General features: G+C 35.8%; 1 protein-coding gene across 1 annotated transcript; it reads right to left on the bottom strand.

Moving 5' to 3' along the window:
* Positions 1-8,845: 8,845 nt before the first annotated feature.
* CETN3 (centrin 3) lies at positions 8,846-14,470 on the bottom strand. Its single transcript, XM_058173244.1, has 5 exons — positions 14,288-14,470; positions 12,933-13,068; positions 10,818-10,932; positions 10,121-10,312; positions 8,846-9,066 (listed from the first exon to the last, which is right to left on the bottom strand). The coding sequence occupies exons 1-5, from the start codon at positions 14,302-14,304 to the stop codon at positions 9,023-9,025; spliced, it is 504 nt and encodes a 167-aa protein (XP_058029227.1). The 5' UTR covers positions 14,305-14,470; the 3' UTR covers positions 8,846-9,022.
* Between the last annotated feature and the right edge of the window lie 6,265 nt (positions 14,471-20,735).

Raw genomic sequence — 20,735 nt, 5'->3', positions numbered from 1 at the left:
CACAACCTTTCCTCCTCCCTTCTCTACTTTCTTCTACTTTCTTCATCCTTCCTCTCCTTCGCTTTTCTACTTCCTCTCCTCCTTCCCCACTCTTCTCTTCCACCCTTTCTAACCCTCTCTCTTTCCCCTTTCTTCTTCCTCTCCTTTCCCCCTCTTCTACCTCTCTCTTTCCTACCTACTTTCTTCCTTCACTCTCTCCTCTGCCTTTCCATTCCCTTCTAAAATGGCAGCTGAGCAGCCCCGATTTCATTTCAAATTATTTCTATTTCTTAATTACATATCTTCAATCATTCCTTTACATTGATCCTTCATCTCCCCCTCTCTCCCCCCCTCCCCCCCCCTCCCCCCCACCCCCTGAGACTTCCCAGAACAAAGTACAGGGTATAAAATTAACAATCATAAATTAAAATACAACATAAGTCATAATCCATAGTCACTCCTCTCTAAGACCTTAACTCCCCTTCCAGAAACAAATACATTCTTCTTCCAGTCCATTATATATCAGTCCATTCCATTCCTAAAATCTTCAGAATCTTCCAATTAAATTAGTATTTTCAATTCATCAATAAAAAACATAGTTTTAATATCCAATCTTCATCGATTAAGACCAAATATATATCAATCCATTCCACTCCTGAAGTCTTCAGAATCTTATAGTGTCTTCATCGATCAAAACCAAGACGATATTCCATCTTCCAGTATTCATCAGAAATTCTTTTATAATATACCTTTCTTCCTTAAACAGTCTCCCAAATATAATTCATATTTCCAACTTAAATTCTTAAATTTTTATCCAATCTCCAAAAATAAACAATATTCTATCTTCTCATATCTTTAATATCACATACATAAATCAAATAACATTGCTAATATTAATATTTCTTCAATTTACCTTACATATGTCAAATAACATTATTAAAATTATACCTATAACTTATATCCAAAATATATCAATCATAACAATTAAATTCTATTTAACCAAATACCAACATTACATCCATAATCCAAATTCATAAATTTTTCTGTCTGTCCTCCAAAATTAAACAGTATTCCATCTTCCCATTCCTTTATACCTCACATATATCAAATAGTAACACCTTATACCCAAAATAGATCAGTTATAAAAATTTATATATATATATATATTAAAAAAAACAAACCATCAAAATCACATCTTAAGCATTCTCCTTCCCCTTGTCTTCTATCTTACACATTTTCCACCATCTACTCACCAATCAGCTTAACATCTAACAATAAAGAATTTCCAATCTTTAATATATTGGTGTAAAACTCTCTTGTTTAAAAACTTATTAAGAAAAGATAAGCCTCCAAAAGTTCCTATAAAAATATTTTTTCCCCATATTTGAACTGAAGAAGTTTCCAAGATTTTAGTAGTTAGTTCTGTTTGCTTAAGAGCCATTTTTAAACTGTAAAATCTACCAAAAAGATGGGGGGGAAATTCAATAAACTTTTCTTCTTAAACATTATGATAAAGAAAAAGGTAAAAAGAAAAAAAATCATTAACAATTCTTATTCATTCCATTTAAAAAAGTAGCTTATTATGTTCTTCTTCTAGGTTCCACACCAGCAGCTGATTGTTTTGGCTTACTAATTTGTGTGCGTGTGCATGATTTCTTATTATGTACCGTATGTTATGGCATAGCAAGTGAGCAAGACTAGACTTGAATATATTAAATCTTTGCTTTTTGCTTGCAGTACTGCAGAGAAGCTTAAGAGTACTTAAAAATTTAGAAGTCTAGAAATTAATTAAAGGTTATTATGGTAGAAAACTCTGCATCTTTTAAGGTGTCAATGCATTGACAGAGTTAAAGGACCATACTATAAAATGTGTCAAATTGGTGCAATTATTGCTTCTTCAAATCGACTTTACAACAGCAATAGGTCCCCCTAGTGGATAAAAATTAAAATAGATGCTGTCCTACTTCTAAATTTATCTTCACCAATCCACCATAACAACCTTGATTGTTGTATTCAAAATTCTCTTCCACTCACAAACTGAATGCATCAGGAGATTTAATTAAGCTTTCTGTGTCATTTTAATAATATAAGGCATGACATGCTATTTCTTTGGTGCAGAATTGCCTCATTAAGTGATCATGTCACAAAATCCTCCAATCCACAAATATGAAATCTATGTTCTATGTATTTCATAACAGAGCAAAATATTCAATCCATCACAATTATTTTGCCATTGATATGCATCAAGATTGCAAAATAGTATAATATAGTTTAAAATAAAATTAAGGCAATGACTACGCATTGGTATAAAAGCACTTGTTGATGTTATAATGGAATTAATATGTGTATTTATGCTAAATATGAATTCTGACATGATTGTGCCTGAAAAAAGAAAGAAGCCACTTTCTTTAATTTTGTAACGAGCTTGCCTCACAAATAATATGGGCAATTTCTGGATCTGAAGCACGTACACAATTACTTTACCATTTTTATTATTATTTACATTTATACATAAAATATACACTTACATAGCAAGCATATGTTGCTTTCCTTTGAGAAGTACTTTCCATAGATAATCAAACAATTACTAAGGCTTGCTTCCTCTATCAAGGAGCTAAAATTTAAGGAACATTGCTCAGTTGTCACATCTAGAATACCAAAGACCAGGGCAAATGTAGTGATGTGTTCTGATCATAGCTTCCATTAAAAGCAAGTATATTTAAAGCAAGGCTAATTCCTGCATCTTTTGGCCTCATTTCAAAGCCCTTTGCAGGAAGAGAGGAGGAAGGGAGGGAGGGAGGGAGGAAGAAGGATGTTGTCTATTTCGGCTCAGTCTCTGCCCATCTTTGACTTTGCCTAAATGTCCCTTGTCCACCTCTTCAATATTTTACATCCCAAAAATGTGGTTAGCAGGAAATAAATAAATAAATAAATCTGCCCTTAAAATAAACAGATCTTGACGTAAACAGAAATTGATAATTTTGTGAACAAAGAACAACATCTGAGTGAAAAAGGCTAGGGAAAAATGAAAACAAGGGAAAGGCATTGTTTATCTGAATGTAAAAGTCAATCTTTCAGCCAATATTCCATGTTCAAGAATGTAGCATGCCTCGAACAAACATAATTAAATATTATAACCATGAAAGTAGATATCATGTACCATATGATTCAATCTAAACCTGTTTAACATTTTCTACATACTGCAGTTTACCAAAGGATCCTGTCTCTGCCAGAGAATTCAGATTTTTAGTAAAATGTTACTCCTTCTTGCTTATCCTTTGCAACGTTTCTTTTAATATACAGATCGTGTACTTTAATATGTTCTATATTGTTGAGAGAGAAAAAAAACTAAATTCACATTCAGAATAAAACAGGTAACAGAACATTTTGGCCTGCATCTCAAATTTGAAGAAAGCTCAGATTTAGGATAAAAGGCAATTTGACTGTTAAATCTGTCTCCTGCTTGATCATGAGAACCTTATATTTAAATACCCTGTTTTAAAATATATCAATTATGCCCCACATTCCTTAGGAATATTTTCTATTGTTTTCATGTCATTATTTTTAACTTCTATTCTGTCTAGTAGTCTCAAAAATCAACACACATACACACATATCCAGATTTAAATCAAGAAATAGTTTGAAATTTTTGATTTTCAGTTCTAGATAGTTTTACAGAACAGTCGCAGATTAGGTAATATACAAATATGTAAAGTCGTGATCTGATATGTCGATAATACGGATCAGAATAAATATTTCACAGGAAACATATACAGTAAATTTTAAATGGCATTAAATAATAAGCTCTGTTCTATATCTGAGATATCATTTTAGTAGTTCATAACAAATATATAATTAACATGTTAGTGTAGAGAATCTGGTTTTGTTCAGCATCTTAAGTACCATATTGTACAAATAAGGAACAATTTTTAATCTTTGGATGGGTATTTTTTCCTCTGACCTCTGCTAATCTTTGACATTGTAGTAAAACTATCCAACTTGTTCAGATTTTTTCTTGATATAATGCAGGTATGCGGTAAGATACCTGGCCTCTCATTTTTCTCAGAGATAGTTTTCTTTTGTAAAAAGTGATGAAAATTTTCTGAATGTCCCTACCGACTTACTTTATTAGCAATTATTTCTCAAATCAGTTATAGAAATAACGCTTGGAAAGTTTTGCTGTAGAGTCACTATCAATGAAATGTTTGACCTTATAAATATAATAACAATAATTGTTAAAAAACACCCACTAACTCTGGTTTCTGAACTGAATAATCCTGGTATAAAAAATACTGTGTTCACTTGTATACTGGTTATTGCCTTATTTATGAAGACGACTTCCGGTATCCGGCGGCAACGGACATCTGGAGGTGCCTCTCCTGCCTCCAGTGTCCGAATCCGGCCGCCTCCGAGGCCCTTAGGGGCCAGGTGTTCCGAAAAGGACACCTGCCGCACGGACGGCTCGCCAGGGGTCTCCCAGCCGACATACAGGACTGGGGGGACCGATGCTGGCGCGTCCTAGGCTCGGAGGGGTTCGGAGGCCTCAGGCCGCGGCCATTATTTTGGTCGTCGCCTGGGCCGCTGTGCCCGGTGACACCGGGGCTTTGGATTTATAATTGCAGCAGCCTGGTGGCGAACAGGGAACGGAGAAGAATTGAGGAAGGGAGAAGGGAAGGAGATATCGGCAAATGTGAGTGGAGTGCTCCGGAGTGCGGGAGGGTTTCTCTCCCCTGCGACTGGAAGGAGCACGAATCACTTTGGAGAGAGGAGAACTTAAAATAACAAGATTACCGGTTTTGTGGAGCTCTGGAGAGAAGAGGTGATGGAGAAATTTAGGAGGGAGGGTTTGAGGCCCCTCCTCTGGGGAACAATGGTGGCGCCCAGCTTCCGCCTTCACTATGAGAATCTTGATGACATCACTTCCTTCGGCTTCCTGGTTGACTAACTGTACTCTGGACTCGTTGCTCCTGTGAGTGCCCCTGGTGGATCCGGAGGAAATTACAAGGATACTGTGCTTGCCTGAGGATTTTAAAAATTTTTAAATGGCAAAGGTCAGAGACCAACTGCTGGAGAAATGGAGAGAATTTTGCAAAAGTTATCTAATATGGACAAGAAACTGGATGAAATAAGAGCAGAAATTGTGACTATCCAAAACGATTTAAAGGACACTCAACAAGTCTCAGCAGAAAACAAGCAGAAAGTGGAAGGTCTGAGGAGAGATGCGGGCAGTGCAGAAAAGAGAGGAGGCGACAGGCAATGCTGTGCTTGGACTACAGATGGATAAAATGTCTTATTTCCTTAGGTTTCAAAATCTGGAAGAAGTGGACCAAGAAGACTTGAGAGATGTTGTGACTAAACTGTTGGGAGAATTTCTTGGGAGAGGTGTTGACTTATGAATTGGGATGTGGATCGAGCTTATAGAGTTAATTCAAAATATGCACGCACGCATGCAGTTCCTAGAGAGGTTCATGTCAAATTTGTGAGAAGAGGCGAGAGATGAAATTCTTAGAAAACATAGGAGTGGGGCACTGACTTATAGGGGCAGGAGATAGCCATTCTGAGGCAGATTCCCAGACAGGTGCGTGAAATGAGAAAGAAATATTACTTTTGTCAAGCAAATTGTACCAGAAGGAGTAGGCTTCAGATGGCTGATGCCAGAGGGATTGATGATTTTCCGGGAGGGCATTACGAAAAAATTAGTATAATTGGAGGCTGCGGCCTACGTGGAGGAACACAAAGCCCTCCTGGAATTAGATGACCCAGGAGTTGAAGAAGGGGAGGTTATAGACCATGGGGAGGAGGCGGCTGCCGCTGTTGCGGCCCTGGAGTTGGGTCAGGCTGAACCCAGAGTTCTGAGATCCAAAACTAGGAAGTGACAATGATATTTGGTATTGTGTTGGTTTTCCTTATTCTCCTTTGTATGATATTCTGATTATTCTTGACCCTTCTTTATTGCGTATGTAAGATTGATAAACTTAGCTACTTCGTATCACCTGCTTGCCATATGGCTGTTGTATGTGTTTAAAATTTTGAGTAAAATTCTTATCTTGTATAAGAAAAATGAAAATTTACCATACCTGATATGTATTTGTATAAACCTTTTTTGACCAATAAAAACTTTTTGGATAAAAAAAAAAAAAAATACTGTGTTCACTTGTATACTGGTTATTGCCTTATTTATGAAGACAGTTCAGCAAAGAAAAAAAAAGTCAATGTAACTAACTTTTCTGAAGCTGCTTCATCTGAGTAGATGGTAGAATTCAAAACTAACTGTCAGTCCAACAGGAGAAAGACCAACAATAGAGATTTACATCAAGACATAATGCACTATATTTGGTTTGTATATAGTATGTTGTGTGAATACAGCCAGTGGTTGATATATTTATGTGTATCAGTGTGTACATAAATGTGTGTGTGTGTGTGTGTATGTGAGAGAGAGAGAGAGAGAGAGAGAGAGAGAGAAAAGTCTTTGACTTATGACTGTCTGTTCAGAGACTGTTCAGAATTACAACAGCACTGAATAGACTTTTGACCTGTACCCCAAGTTATGGCCACTGCAGTGCCCCCACAATCACATAAACTAAATTCAGATGCTTTGCAATCTGCCTGTCCTTATGATCAACCACAGGGATACTAAAGTGCCCCTCTCCACCTATTCCATCTTATTTCGCTGGGTCCCACAGGCCTTCAGCCTGCTTCCTATTCTGCTAGGTCCCACTAGCTCCTGCTTCCCACCATGGCATGGTAAACTTACCTTTTCTGTAATTGCCTTTAGGAAGAAGTAGCAATAGCAATAGCACTTTGCCTTATATACCACTTCATAGTCTTTTCAGCTCTCTCTAAGCAGTTTAGAGAGTCAGCATATTACCCCCAACAATCTAGGTCCGTGATGGCGAATCTATGGTACGCATGCCAGAGATGGCATGCAGCTTCCTCTCTGATGGCACACGAGCTGTCACCCCAGTTCAGGTCCTCTGTGCATGCTTGCATGCCTCCTGCCGGCCAGCTGGTCTTCTGGTCTCTGCAGCGCATGCGCGAAGGCAGGGTGCTACGTGGGGGTTGCATGCGCATTGCATTTTGGGAGTTCAGAGAAGTGCTTTGGGCACTCAGAAAAGGTTAGCCATCATTGATCTAGGTCCTGGTTTTACCAATCTTGGAAGGACAGAAGGCTGAGTCAAACTTGAGCCAGTAAGAATCGAGCTGCTGGCACTCAGCAGAATTAACCTGTAATACTGCACCTAACCACTGTGCCACCACTAGGCCAATCTTCCTAGTCAGAGGCCACATGGTGCCATCCCAGAAGTGGACATCATTTTGGGAATGGCTGCAATTCTCACAATCTGAGAATTATGGCAGCTCCCTGGTGTCCACTTCCAGGACAGAACCATATTGTAAAGGAAGGCCATGGGGCAGATTGGTGGTTCTTTCTCCTGAAGATGATCTTGGAGATTCCCTCAACACATCAAGTGGTAAAAGAGGAAGTAAAAAAGATATTCCTGAAAATCACAGGTCGCCTTTTGAAAGCAGAACCAACTGATCTGACCCACGGCCTCTGATGACATGGTGCTATCCCAGTGGCCAGAAAAAGATGGACTAAAAAGACAGCACTGAGGCATTAATCAAAGCAGCACAAGAACAGGCATGAAGCACCAGATCCATAGAAGCAAGATCCATAGACAGGACCAGAGGTACAGACTCTGTGCAGAAGCCTCAGAGATAGTCCAACACTTAGTAGCAAGAAAATTCAATAAAAATTATGACTAAAAGCCTAGGTAGGAAGATATGGCTTTCTCATTATTAAGATGAGAAAGCATATCTTTCTCTTAATAATGAGATTACACAGAAATATAAAACTTTGTGTACTTTTCTAGAACACTAGATCCTTTCTTCAAATTTATTTCAAAAAGGCTATAGAGATGGACAACTACATTCATAAAAAACACTGCATTAATTTATAAATGTTAGGATTATCTTATTAAAATTATGTATGTTTGTATCACTAGAATTATTTTATTTTTATATCCTCCCCCAATAATTCAAGGAAGCAATTTTCCTTAATTTTATCCTGCTGCTGCTCATGAAAACTGATGCCCTATACCAGTGATAGCGAACCTTTTCGGCGTCATGCAGAAATGTTGTGTGTGTATTCTCATCAGGGCTGTGCTCTGAAAAAGCCAAACTTCCGGGTTCTAGTACACATGCGCACCTGATAATCAGCTGGCTGGTGTGCATGCGCAGGCAGGTTTTTGGCACTGCCACACATGCGAAGCGATCACACTCTGGAAAAGCTAAACTTCTGGGTTCTGGCACACATGCACAGCCGGTATGCATATGCACACCGGTTTTGGGCACTGCCGTGCACGGGAAGGACAGCTGATCGTCGCATGCACATGTGTGCCAAAAACCCAGAAAATAAACAGACAAGACTTGGCTTTGTGTGACACTTTGGGCATGCATGCCATAGGTTTGCCATCATGGCCTTATACTTTTTTATTCCATTTAAAATTCACAAATATTATTGTATCATTAGCTATACAATTGTAATGAAAATGAAATCCACAATTTCACAACCAATTCTTGATTTAGAGAGAACCAGTACATGGTTAAAATGCTGGACTAGTAGCAGGTAATCCCAAATTCTAGTTCCCCCTTAGGTACACAGGTCAGTTGAGGCCAGACTCTAGATTAAATACTCCAACAAAGTTTACAGAATATAAAAAGAAGTCTTTATTAAAATGGGTGTCTGATAAACTTTTATATAAAACTAAGGCCACAGCTAATGCTAAAATAATGTCAAAAAGTTTTATGATTTAATTTAAAATTTTTATACAACGCTATTTTACAAATGAGTACTCAAACAAACATGCTTATTCTAAAATTTAATGATATAAAATATTAACCTCTCAATACATATACTTTATATTTATTTTGGTCCTTTTAACAATTTTTTTCATGGCTCCTGCTATAGATATTAACTGAAATAGAAACATTGCAGTTCTGAAAACAATCCTTCCTTTTTGTATCAAGTTCGTTTCTTGAAATATTAAACATCACCAGTCATAATAGCAATAAACTCCTCCTGATTGACTGTTAAAAAGAAAAAAATACATATGTACCACATTCTTGTTCAAAACATTTTCACTCAAATTAGCATTTCAAACTTATTTCATTCAGTTAAGACATCTTATATTGATATTTTTTCTGAAAAGAAATAATTTAATTTCAACTGGAAATCTTCAATTATTATTAAGAAATTAAAATAACATAACCATTCTAAGCACTCCAAATTACTCAGAGACAAGTAATCGATTTCAATTTTTTAATAAAAATTGTTATGCTATATTTAATTACAACCATAAGTAATTACCACTAAAGATAGTCCTCCACTTATAACTGTTTATTTAGTAACTGTTCAAAATTACAATGCAACAGAAACATATGACTTATGACAGTTCTTCACACTTACAACCATACAGCATCCTCATGGTCACATGATTAAAATTCAGATGCTTGGCTACTGGCTCATATTTATGATAGTGTAATGTCCCGGAGTCATGTTTGCAAACGTCTCACAAGCAAAGTCAATGGAGAAACCAGATTCATTTAACAACTGTGTTGCTAACTTAACAACTGCAGCGATTCACTTAACTGGGGCAAGAAAGGTCGTAAAATGGGATAACTTACTTAGTAACTGTCTCACTTAGCAACAGAAATTGTGGCTGTAAGTCTAGGATTACCTGTACATGCAGCTGCTTTAGGTTTTAGGCTTAGACATATTTTTGTTGGCATTTATGCATGTTATGCTAACACCATCACTTTTAAATTGATAAGTAAATTTCAAGGTTATTTTTCAGTTATTTATACTGCAGCAGAAGTTAATTCCATTATATTTATTCATTCTACACAAAAGAAGAAAAACAATGGACATGCCATTGCCATCAACATATGCCAAGGAAATTTTCATTTTGAATAGGAAAAACTTCTGCTGTAGATTGTTTTTCCAAATACACTGTAAGCTTGTAGGATTTGTATTTTTGGATGTTATTTCCATAGGTCTCATCATGAAAATATTTCAAAGACAGAAAACAGAGTGCACATTTTTTTTCTTTGATCCAAAATTAGAATTATATTCAGAACTTACTTTCTCCATCACCATCCTTATCAAATTCTTCAATCATTGCCCGAAGTTCTTCATCAGACATGTTTTCCCCAAGTTCTCTAGCTACACGACGCAGATTTCTTAAGCTTATTTTACCTGAATCATCATCATCAAACAATTTAAATGCCTTGAGTATCTCCTCATGTGGATCTCTTTCAAGTATCCAGTCTGTCACTAAAATGGAAAAAATAAAACATTACATCTTTTACAAAAAACATTTTTTACTGCTGGAATTGTATTCTCCACAGAAATAATTTTATTTTTGCTTCATACATCAACTTTATACTTAATTTAAAAGATGCATTTTTACTATCAACCAAAATCAATCTGTACTTGCATGCACATTGGTTTAGTCTCTAGTAAAAGCAGTAAAATAAATCTATGGTTCTTATTACAAGCTATACAGACATGGTGAGAAGTTACATTAAGAACAAATATAAAATATTATAAGGCATGATTACATTACAAAAGTTAAATTTTTCGCATAAGTAAAATACTAGAAAATACAGCTTGCATTTTGAAATCCTGATGGTTTGTTTTCTCCTGCCTCTCTCCTAATATTACAAAACTCTTTGTCAATAGCTTAATGTTTCCATATCTATTAAAATACATATAAATTAAACTTTGATTACCAATTATTGCTTTCTTATCAGTAATTTGTTTAAATTCCAACACCTACCAACTTCATTAAAGTCATCAAAGGAGATTTTCCCACTTCCTTCCCGATCATAATCTTTAAGTATCTTTAATACATCTGCCTTTTTCACATCAAAACCTAAGGCTCTCATTGCCACCTTCAGGGGAAAGACAGAAATACAACATTTCAATTTGGCACATAACAACTTTTCTTTGTAAATTAAATTTAGGTAAGAGGTACTATAGTAATAGGAAAACCAGAAAAATTTGGGAGAACCCCACTAATTCATTATTTTCCAGGGACAAAACTATTTACGTTCTAAGTGAAGTGCTTTTCACCTTGATATCAATAACAAACTAAATGTGACAAATAATTTAACTGATTAAATATTTTTCAAATCTGTCACTTTATCTAATTATGTAAGTAATTGATCAGTTCCAGGAGACTAGCAGGAGGGCAAATGTTCTACTCTGAGGAATCTAGCACTGCTGAATTTAGGGATAGGAGAAACCACCTAAAAAAAACCTATGTCCTCCAGTATGAACCTACTCACAATCTTAAGCTATAACCTGATCAGTTATATAGGAATAAACCATGTGGAAGTTAGAGAGCCATATTTAGTAGAAATTGAATAATTTTATATTTCATATAGATTTGACTCTCAATTTAATTTGTGAGAAATATGACAATACAAATAAGGTGACTCAATATTGGTCCTTATAAAGAAAACTGTTTCTTTCTAGCGTTTTTCTCACTTTTAAAATTTTTGACTGAAGTAGTGTGGAATTGAAATTAATTGTGGGTCTACTCACCATTCTCCTAAGACCTTTACTGAATTGGGACTTAGTTGAATTGACAAAGCCTTAGTGTTTTACTTTTTGCCTCAATAAGATATACTAAGGATTTAAGACTTGATTGCAAATATTTTTCTTGGCCATACTTTCACCTCTATACTTCAAAAACTCTCCTGTCTGTAACCTTTAACTGGGTGATAGGGCAAAGCATTTTGAAACAAAATACCTCAGGTGGACCAACTTATAGAATGTGTCCAAAATCCAGGACCCAGGACTCCCATGGAGTTGAAATTTGGCAAACTTTATAAAACATTTTATGATATAAAATTATCATAAAGCGTTTTATGACGTAATACAAAATCTGATAAAATGTTTCTTGTGGTCAACTCTTAACATAACATAACATAACAACAGAGTTGGAAGGGACCTTGGAGGCCTTCTAGTCCAACCCCCTGCCCAGGCAGGAAACCCTACACCATCTCAGTCAGATGGTTATCCAACATTTTCTTAAAAATTTCCAGTGTTGGAGCATTCACAACTTCTGAAGGCAAGTCGTTCCACTTATTAATTGTTCTAACTGTCAGGAAATTTCTCCTTAGTTCTAAGTTGCTTCTTTCTTTGATCAGTTTCCACCCATTGCTTCTTGTTCTACCCTCAGGTGCTTTGGAGAACAGCCCGACTCCCTCTTCTTTGTGGCAGCCCCTGAGATATTGGAACACAGCTATCATGTCTCCCCTAGTCCTTCTTTTTATTAAACTAGACATACCCAGTTCCTGCAACCGTTCTTCATATGTTTTAGCCTCCAGTCCCCTAATCATCTTTGTTGCTCTTCTCTGCACTCTTTCTAGAGTCTCAACATCTTTTTTACATCATGGCGACCAAAACTGGATGCAATATTCCAAGTGTGGCCTTACCAAGGCATTATAAAGTGGTACTAACACTTCACGTGATCTTGATTCTATCCCTCTGTTTATGCAGCCCAGAACTGTGTTGGCTTTTTTAACAGCTGCTGCACACTGCTGGCTTAAATCTAAATGGTTATCCACTAGGACTCCACTAGGACTCTTGATATCTGACTGTGTTATACAGTTCAACATGGAGTACTTTCAAGGCAGATACATCTCTCCCTGAATTTTTAAGAACTTTTCAAGAACATCAGAAGCTCTGACATAGTTGAAGATATTGAGGAAATACCCCTGAAATGATCTCCCAACGAATCACAAGTTGTCTAATATAATATTCTAACAGCTTCACTTGCATTCTTGCCATTCCCAAATTAACATGCAATTAGCTACCTATTGTAGAAGTGCAGTATTGCATATTGCAAAACAAAGTATTAAACTTTTAACAGAAAAAGGATTGCCTTTAGCTCATGATAATCTATAGCATTATCTTTATCAGTGTCGAATAGTTCAAAAGCATCTTTAATTTCTTGCTTCTGTTCTTCAGTTAAGTCTCTTCTTTTTTTTCTCTTCGTTTTTTCAACAGAAAATTCAGCTCTAAAAAAAGAAAAAATGTATGTAGCCATTATACAAAAAAATCATTTGTCTTAATTATCAATTAGCAAACAGTGTATCGATCTAGAACCCATCTTAGTAGATGGATTTTATGGGATTTTTGATAAGCAAATGTCACTTCCCATGAGATCTGATTTTATATAATATCTAGCCGTAAAATTCATATTTATTAATATCCTTCACCTGAATTACAAACTGTACATATACTCCAAACTCTGAACTCCAGACTTTTAACCTTTCTGATTCACATTTATTTTGTATTTTTTGTATATATTATTTGCCTCCTAATCCTCATGTGCCCTGGTACTATATATTGGCAATGCTAATTGTATTACAACTGTAACAAAATACATGGGAAGTTACTTATAATATGGCGATTATTCTAGTGAGTTTCCTACTTTTGCTTTAATAACTATAAATATCTATTTTGCATCAACATTCAGTACTAAAAAAATACCTTTTTGCTAAATTTGTAGATAATCTGCTAATTCTGATGAGATCTAGAACTTCCCATCTCTAATTTATCCCATTCCCCAAAGCTATCTCTAATTGCATCATTTGCCACATGATTATTTCTGCTTAAGATTTTCCCACGGACACTTCTTTTAAAACTTTTTAAATTACAACTACCAGCAGTTATAAAGTTGAGGTGTTTTAATGTAAATTACTATTTTAAAGCTATCAATACTGTAAACTGATTTTAAAAAATAGGGGTGGGAATAAAACGAATTGCAAAATCTGATGGGCAATCATTCCAAGGTGAAGATTCCTATGGCTTCTGATAAACAAACCAGCACATACACGATTTTTTTTTTTAGCAAAAGCATGGGAACTGTTTACACTGCCTTCTTAAGGAATTTGCTTCTCATTTTGCTTTCTAATCTACAGCTGTGGTATTTATTTCCCCATCTCCGGTCTAACCAAGTCCGCTTAGATTCTCTTTCGAGATTCTGAATCAACTCAGAATACAGGCAGAAATTATTAATCCTGAAATGGAGGGGGGGGGGAGAGAAAATGTGTAGAAAAACCCTCAGCACAATAAACACGTGGTGACACCCCTCCGCTTGTTCCCGCAACCATCGCGCGCTACGGCAGATATCGCGACAAGCGTCGCACGCGAGAGGAGAACGTTACGTTACCATAGCAACAAGAAGCGAATCGTTACTTGCGTTCTCCCCTCCTTCCGAACGTTTGTACCCACCTCGTTACCAAATTCATTCTCCCGGTCTCCCACCCCTTGAAGCGGACACCAGGCGGGGGCAAAGAGACGTATCTCTTGTAATTATGGTCAACTAAACCCGAAATTCAGACTCGACAACAGCCTTATCTCAAAAGCGAGACGTAAACCCAAGTCTCTCCGCCAACAATGCCGCTTCCCTCTACAGACTTCAGCTACAATTGGACGTTTACAACGCCTCTTTGTGTTTAGCCCAAAGCGATTGGCTAAGCCGCCGCCAATCAAGCTTCAGGACTCCCTCCTTGTCTACTATTAGGTTGGAAAAGCGCCAAAAACTACCCAGAAAACACTGCGAATTTAACGTCATAGTGAGAGTAAGATAAGAGGAAGGCAAGGGGTGTGAGCAGTGGTGACGTGGAGGCCCCGCCTCTCCGAATTTGAACGGTTAGAGTTCCTGCTGTCCCTTTCCTATGGACTCACATGGAGTAAAGTGCCTGATTTAGTTTATTAACGTCTCTTTCCGTCTTGAACAGCGCAACGGCTTTTTAGGAAGCAGATCTGAAATATTGTGTAATGATTAGTTAAGTTTACATTTAGCAATCAAAGAAACATGCGTGTTTTGGGCATACTGTATATGCTGTGGCTGGAGTGGGTGGTGCGGGGTTATGCTTATCATACAGCGTGTATGAGAAGTATGTCTTGAAAATATTTTGAATTCTGAAGGTCAATAGAAAATAAAGGGAAACGGACAATGAAACTGATACAACTGAGCTCAGTGTAAATTACAAATTAGGTGACTTGTACCAGAGATTAGATCCTTAAAGGGATTGGACCGAGTTATGTTAAACACATGCACACTTCTATTAGGCAATTGTAAAAATTCATTTTATCTTGCCTTTTATTTTACAAGACCATGTTCCAAACGTTCCCTTTGTGTTATTATCATTACATTTTAAGAAGGATTGACCGGGCACAAAGACTTACATGACACATTTTATGCAAACCTTGCAAATCAGTGTTATTTACAGGATTTGATACTGTTGGAAGAAATATCCATCTGGGTTCAGTTCCAAGTGGGGACAAAGACACTGGAAACATGGAGGCTGCTTGGAAAGATGGTTTAATGGTGGTCAGGATCACATGGCTTGAGTTCCTGAACAGAAAAGAGCCGAGATCCTGTGTGCTCCCTGGTTTTATGATTTTTCTGAGCTTTGACCTTTCTGGGGCACAGGAAGAGTATCCTGATTGGTTGTCAGACTCCCAGGGGGTGGGGGTCTTAGCTAGCCTTGCTGGCTGTCTCTCAAGCTTGCTTGAGCCTTGCCATGTGGTGAGTTTCAGTTGTATTGTGTTGCAAATCATGGGGGGATTGAGTGAGCTTGGTTGAAGCCTTAATTGCCCATTGACAAAGGTGGGGAGAATGAGTGAGCTTAGCTGAGGCTTTTAATGGCCCATTGACAAAGGTGGGGGGGAGTCAGGAAGTTGCAGGGAGCTCCTTTGTCTTTAAAATATGTTTCTCCATTTCTCATCCAGGAAAGTATAATATTCTGCTTTTTAAAATATTTCCTAGAATATTTCATTCTTCTAGGAGGGGGGTGGGTGCTAAATTCCTACAATACCAAGCAAAATATCACTTGGCAGTTGTTACTATTTTATCTTCATTTTCTTTCTTTTGAGTTTTCTTTTTAGTGTTTATCTTTTAAACTTTGTACTTTTTACAAAAAACCAGTAATACTATATCAAGCAACTATAAACTCAATAAAATTTTGATTATTTTATTTATTTATTTATTTAAATATTATTTATTTTGAGAGGAACAAACTAAAAATTGCTTTGATGTCATGAAGTTTTCTGGAGTACTAAGTATTAAGGATTTTTTATGGTTATGCCAACATGTTGCTGTCACATCCCCAGCCCACTACTCAGGCAGCCCATAATTGCCCTTCCACTTGGCAAGTGGCATTTTCTTGCTCCCAAGCAAAAGCTTGTCATAAGGGATGATCTAAAGTGCCCTGACAATGAGTTTGGGGATACATAGATATGAATAGTCATCGCTAAATTCCAATCTAACTGACAAATCTGATGTAGTAGACAGCATCTTCACATAGTTGTGGAGCAATGGGCATCCGTGGTCATTTGACTTCAGTTATGAGGAATGAGATACTCCATTATTTTCTCTTGTTAAACTCCCAGGAGTTTGATCGACCAATCAATCAGAAATTCTGCTATCTGGTACATAAGATATATATACTGTATATTGGGATATAAAAAAGGGAGAAATGTTGAGACACATACACATATATTTAAATAGGAAGAGGGAAATAGAAGGAAGAAGTTCTTTCCTGGAAAAAAACAACACTGAATTCAGGAAGAAAGGAAGAAACCTGCAGAAGCACAATGGCATTAAGCACTTTGGTTCAGGATTACTTCAAATCAGCTCAGGCAGATTAGGTGCAGCGTTTATTTGATAGGGTTATTTAATCTGGATGATTTCTAGGTGGCAGTATGCTCAACATGGAACATTAATAGTCTTGTTAGAAACAGCCTACAGCAGAAAATAAAAGCTAAATAAATCATAAAACAAAGGTTTGAACTCCCAAACTCACCCCTCCAAAAATTCAGGAAAGCAGCTGGTGGTTTATTTTCCAGCCACCAAATCACTGTCCTGAAATTGCCTTTAATTAAATTCTTTGCGGATAGCAAAACTTCCCAGCATTATTGCTAAGGTACAATAAAGTAAACTGGGGGCAATACAGTTTATGTCAATATGCTTTCCTCCAATTTAAGGCAGAACAAAACGGAACATTTAACATAGACCCCAAGAGCCTATAGTATGTTAACTGGGGGGTTTATTTAATGATAAAGGACCAATAAAAATATATGTGACAGATACATGCATACACATTGCACATACTTCTAAGTATGAGTTATTTGGGCAAGTCTATTTACATATAGCGGAAGCCTCTAGTTGCCCTTTTAGATATTTAGCTTCTGCCATAAGCAATGCTGTGTGTTTTGTTGTTCAAGAGATTTGACTGAATCAACAGTAAAAAATTCATTTCTCATACTATTATTCCAAACACCCAATCCTGTCTAGAATTGCAGATGTTAAAGATTGATATAAAATGTGTGACTGAGCTATATTAATTGAAGCACAGTTGACCCTTATAATTTCCCAAATTCATACCTTATATGAGGTATCTGCTGTCAAGAACAGTAATATTTTCCAATGCAGAAAATTTGAATTACTGATGAAGTCAAGCTTATTTTGCATTTCTTAACATTTCTTTCACTGATTTTCCAAAATTAAATATATCTGTTCTTATTTCACAATTCAGATATATAATTAATATTAAAGTTCATTTTATGTTTCAATTCCTTATAAAATTGAAGTGTTAATCTCTGTTCCAGTCCTATATCTCTTAAAGATGCTGCAGTGCAGGTGCAACAGAGGCTGCTAAAATATTTGAGCCATTCTGTTTAATTAATGCATTTTTCAACTGTATACATTGTCAAGAAAATAGTATAGATAAGGGATACATATGTAGCACACAATCTTGCAAATGTCTGTAAAGCAACTATTAGAAATCAACTGAAATATACCTATAGTTTAAAAATGAAAGTAATTCATCAGAAAATGTTGTTTCAATTTTAAAATTCTTTAACACTATTTGGTGTTGTCCAGTCATAGCCTTATTTTGATTTCAATTCTCTACATATGTAAGTACAATTTTAGAAAATCATAGTTAATGTGATACTGAACTATATTCCTAAAACATGGAATCTGTCAACATGTGAAGAGCTTTGGCTCTGTCAAGGTTGAGGCATAACCAAGAGGACAATTTTATAGAACCGGAAAGAAGCTTACTCTCTTAATTTTAAGAAATGCCTTCGAGAATATGAGTATATCATTTATTTTTGTAATATCTCTGTAGTTTTGAAAGGATAAATGAAAATGGGAAAAATATTTAAATTTCAACAGCAATTTAACAAATCTTAATCTTTTATTTTGCCACACTTGAAGACAACATTGCAGCCTATCTTACTTGTGTATATACAACTGCACCAGCAGATGGCAGCATAAAATAAATTGTTCCACACACATTTAAGACTGGAATTCTGAAATCTCAATTATTTCACCCTTAGTCTTTAGTAAAATTATTTGCTTTCATGGTGGCAATAAATATATATACCATTCAATTTCCATATAACTTTTGAGAATCAAGTTTTAACTTACTAATCTAGAACAAATGGACAAAACCATATATTCATTTTTAGGTATTAATATGACTTCAGCATAAGAAAAATTCCAATCCCAGCATCTTTCATATATTCGGTTAAGATCCTGAACCTCAAATAATTCATCCCAAACAAATTAATGTATATATTATGCATCTTGTGTTGATTAAGAGGCATCCTCGGTATTTAGAATGGTTATCAAAATGATAACACAGAAGATATTTTAAAAATATTAAATAATTTTTAGATATTAAAAAAACCAATCAGTTCAAAAGAACTAAGGATTTGATGCAAAATAATATTGTACTTAAATGTTTACACTGAAAACCCCTATATTTATATCATCATGAAATGAAGAGTTAAACCATAATTTTTAAAAAGGAAATAACATGCAGTTGATTATACTAGTTTAATTTCATTAATTGTGTAATTAATGAAACATTTCTCAAACATTTGGAATGAAAACAATTTTGTAATACTCAGACTAGTGAACTAAGAAGAAAATCAAGATTGATTGACTTCCGCTTGGCGCCACCTTTCTCGCTGGGTGCTAATTTATGGCACTCCGCACTGGATATTGTAAAAGACAGTGTAAATAGCTTCGAACAGCTGTTCCCGACTTAATTTTCCCTCTCTGGTTGAGAGAGCAGGGGAAAGAGCAAGGGGGGAGAGAGGTAGATTCCCCTAGGGGCTTTGTTTTTGTTATTCAAAGTCCCGAACGGTCGAATCCCTTTGAATTCCTTCTACACTCCATTATCCAGCGCGTCTCCTGCAACAGCAGGAAAAGAGGAAGGTGTCCAAGTTCTGCTAACAATTGATTTCTTTTTGTGGATTTCTATAAGCAGGCGGAAGAAGCATGAGTGAACAATTATTGGCTTGCAAGTATTGTTGATTTCCTGACTTCCTCCTTTTTTAAAGAGCGAAAAATTATTATTTTTTCCTTCTCTTAAAATGGCGTTTTAGACTAACTGCAAATAGATCAGCCTTGCTGCAAAATCGAAACTGAATGGAGACTTCATCATATTGTGTTGGATTCTGGATTGTTGGATTATATTACGTTGTTTAAGTATTTCATAAGGGGATTTTCAGTAAGAACTTTGCCATGAAGGTTTTTTCAGAAGAATGGATTCGTGACTTTATACAGGATTACACAGAAAGACTGTATTTAATTATTCAAAAATACGAACTCAAATAGGACTTAAATGCAATGGATGAGATACAAATAAAAATGGATAAATATGAAGATATGATCCTGAATAAACAAGTTGATGTAAAGAAGTTTCCTTTAAATAGTTTGGATGAAATGTCAGAATTTGTGCTACAGGAGGCTGTCTCCCGAACTGAAAAAATTTACAGGCTTAATGCTTTTCAAAAAAATTTTCTTTGGACTGATGGAATATATGGTAGTAATTTGTGGATTTTTGAACATAAGGATCTATTAGGTAATATTGTGACTGACTTTTCAAAAGGAGAAATGACGGAAAGACAGAGATTAATGCATCAAAAAAAATGGCAAGAGACAAAAGTATTATCCTTTGAATTATTAACAGACAAAAATATTACTGTCCCAGAAAGACAATATGTGAGGAAGATCTGGAAGAAATGGGTTGATTATATGTTTTATATCTATTATAAAAGACTAGGTATTTGGATTTATACTGTATTTTGACGAGGATGGACTAAATTTGAATAGCTACTGTAATTCTTGGTATTGAAATTTTATAATGTGTTGCATTGTATTTTGAATAGAATATTTTTGAAAGAGTCTATGTAAGAAAGACCTGGGGGAAAAATTATATGGTTATAGAAGTTATAAGGGAGATATTCTTTGAATTGGATTGGATTTTTATGTTTTAGTTGGTTTTAAATACTTTAGGATTAATTTGTTTTATTGATTTACATATTTTGTTATTCTTAATTGTTAATTTTTTTTTTCTTGAAGGATTTTGGTTATGTTAGGAGGAAGTCAGAGCTAGAGAGGGAAAATTGGTATAATAGTTTTGGGGTAAAATCTTCTTAGCATATGTTTGTTTTATTTTTATCTATACCTTGTGCTTCATCTGGGAAGTCAGGGGGGAGGGGGGAGGGATTAGTGAAAGGAGGGGGGTTGGGGGGGAAAGGGGAAAAAAAATTTTTTTTGGTAAAACGTTTTGAATAAAAAAGAAAAAAAAAGAAAATCAAGATTGATTAATGGGTAGTTACTATAGTTAGTACAGTTATAATAAATGTAAAAAGG

Source organism: Ahaetulla prasina, chromosome 2 (genome assembly GCF_028640845.1).
Source record: "Ahaetulla prasina isolate Xishuangbanna chromosome 2, ASM2864084v1, whole genome shotgun sequence".
Classification (NCBI taxonomy): Eukaryota; Metazoa; Chordata; class Lepidosauria; order Squamata; family Colubridae; genus Ahaetulla; species Ahaetulla prasina.
Note: the sequence above shows the minus strand (reverse complement) of the source record. Positions and strands in the feature narration are given on the sequence as shown.

Excerpts from the sequence above, each read along its gene's own strand:
- CETN3 (XM_058173244.1), bottom strand. Across the intron at positions 10,933-12,932 it reads TAGATTATCATGAGCTAAAG|GTGGCAATGAGAGCCTTAGG; the intron begins GCAATCCTTTTT and ends TTTCCCCTGAAG. Across the intron at positions 10,313-10,817 it reads TGATGACTTTAATGAAGTTG|TGACAGACTGGATACTTGAA; the intron begins GTAGGTGTTGGA and ends TTTCCATTTTAG.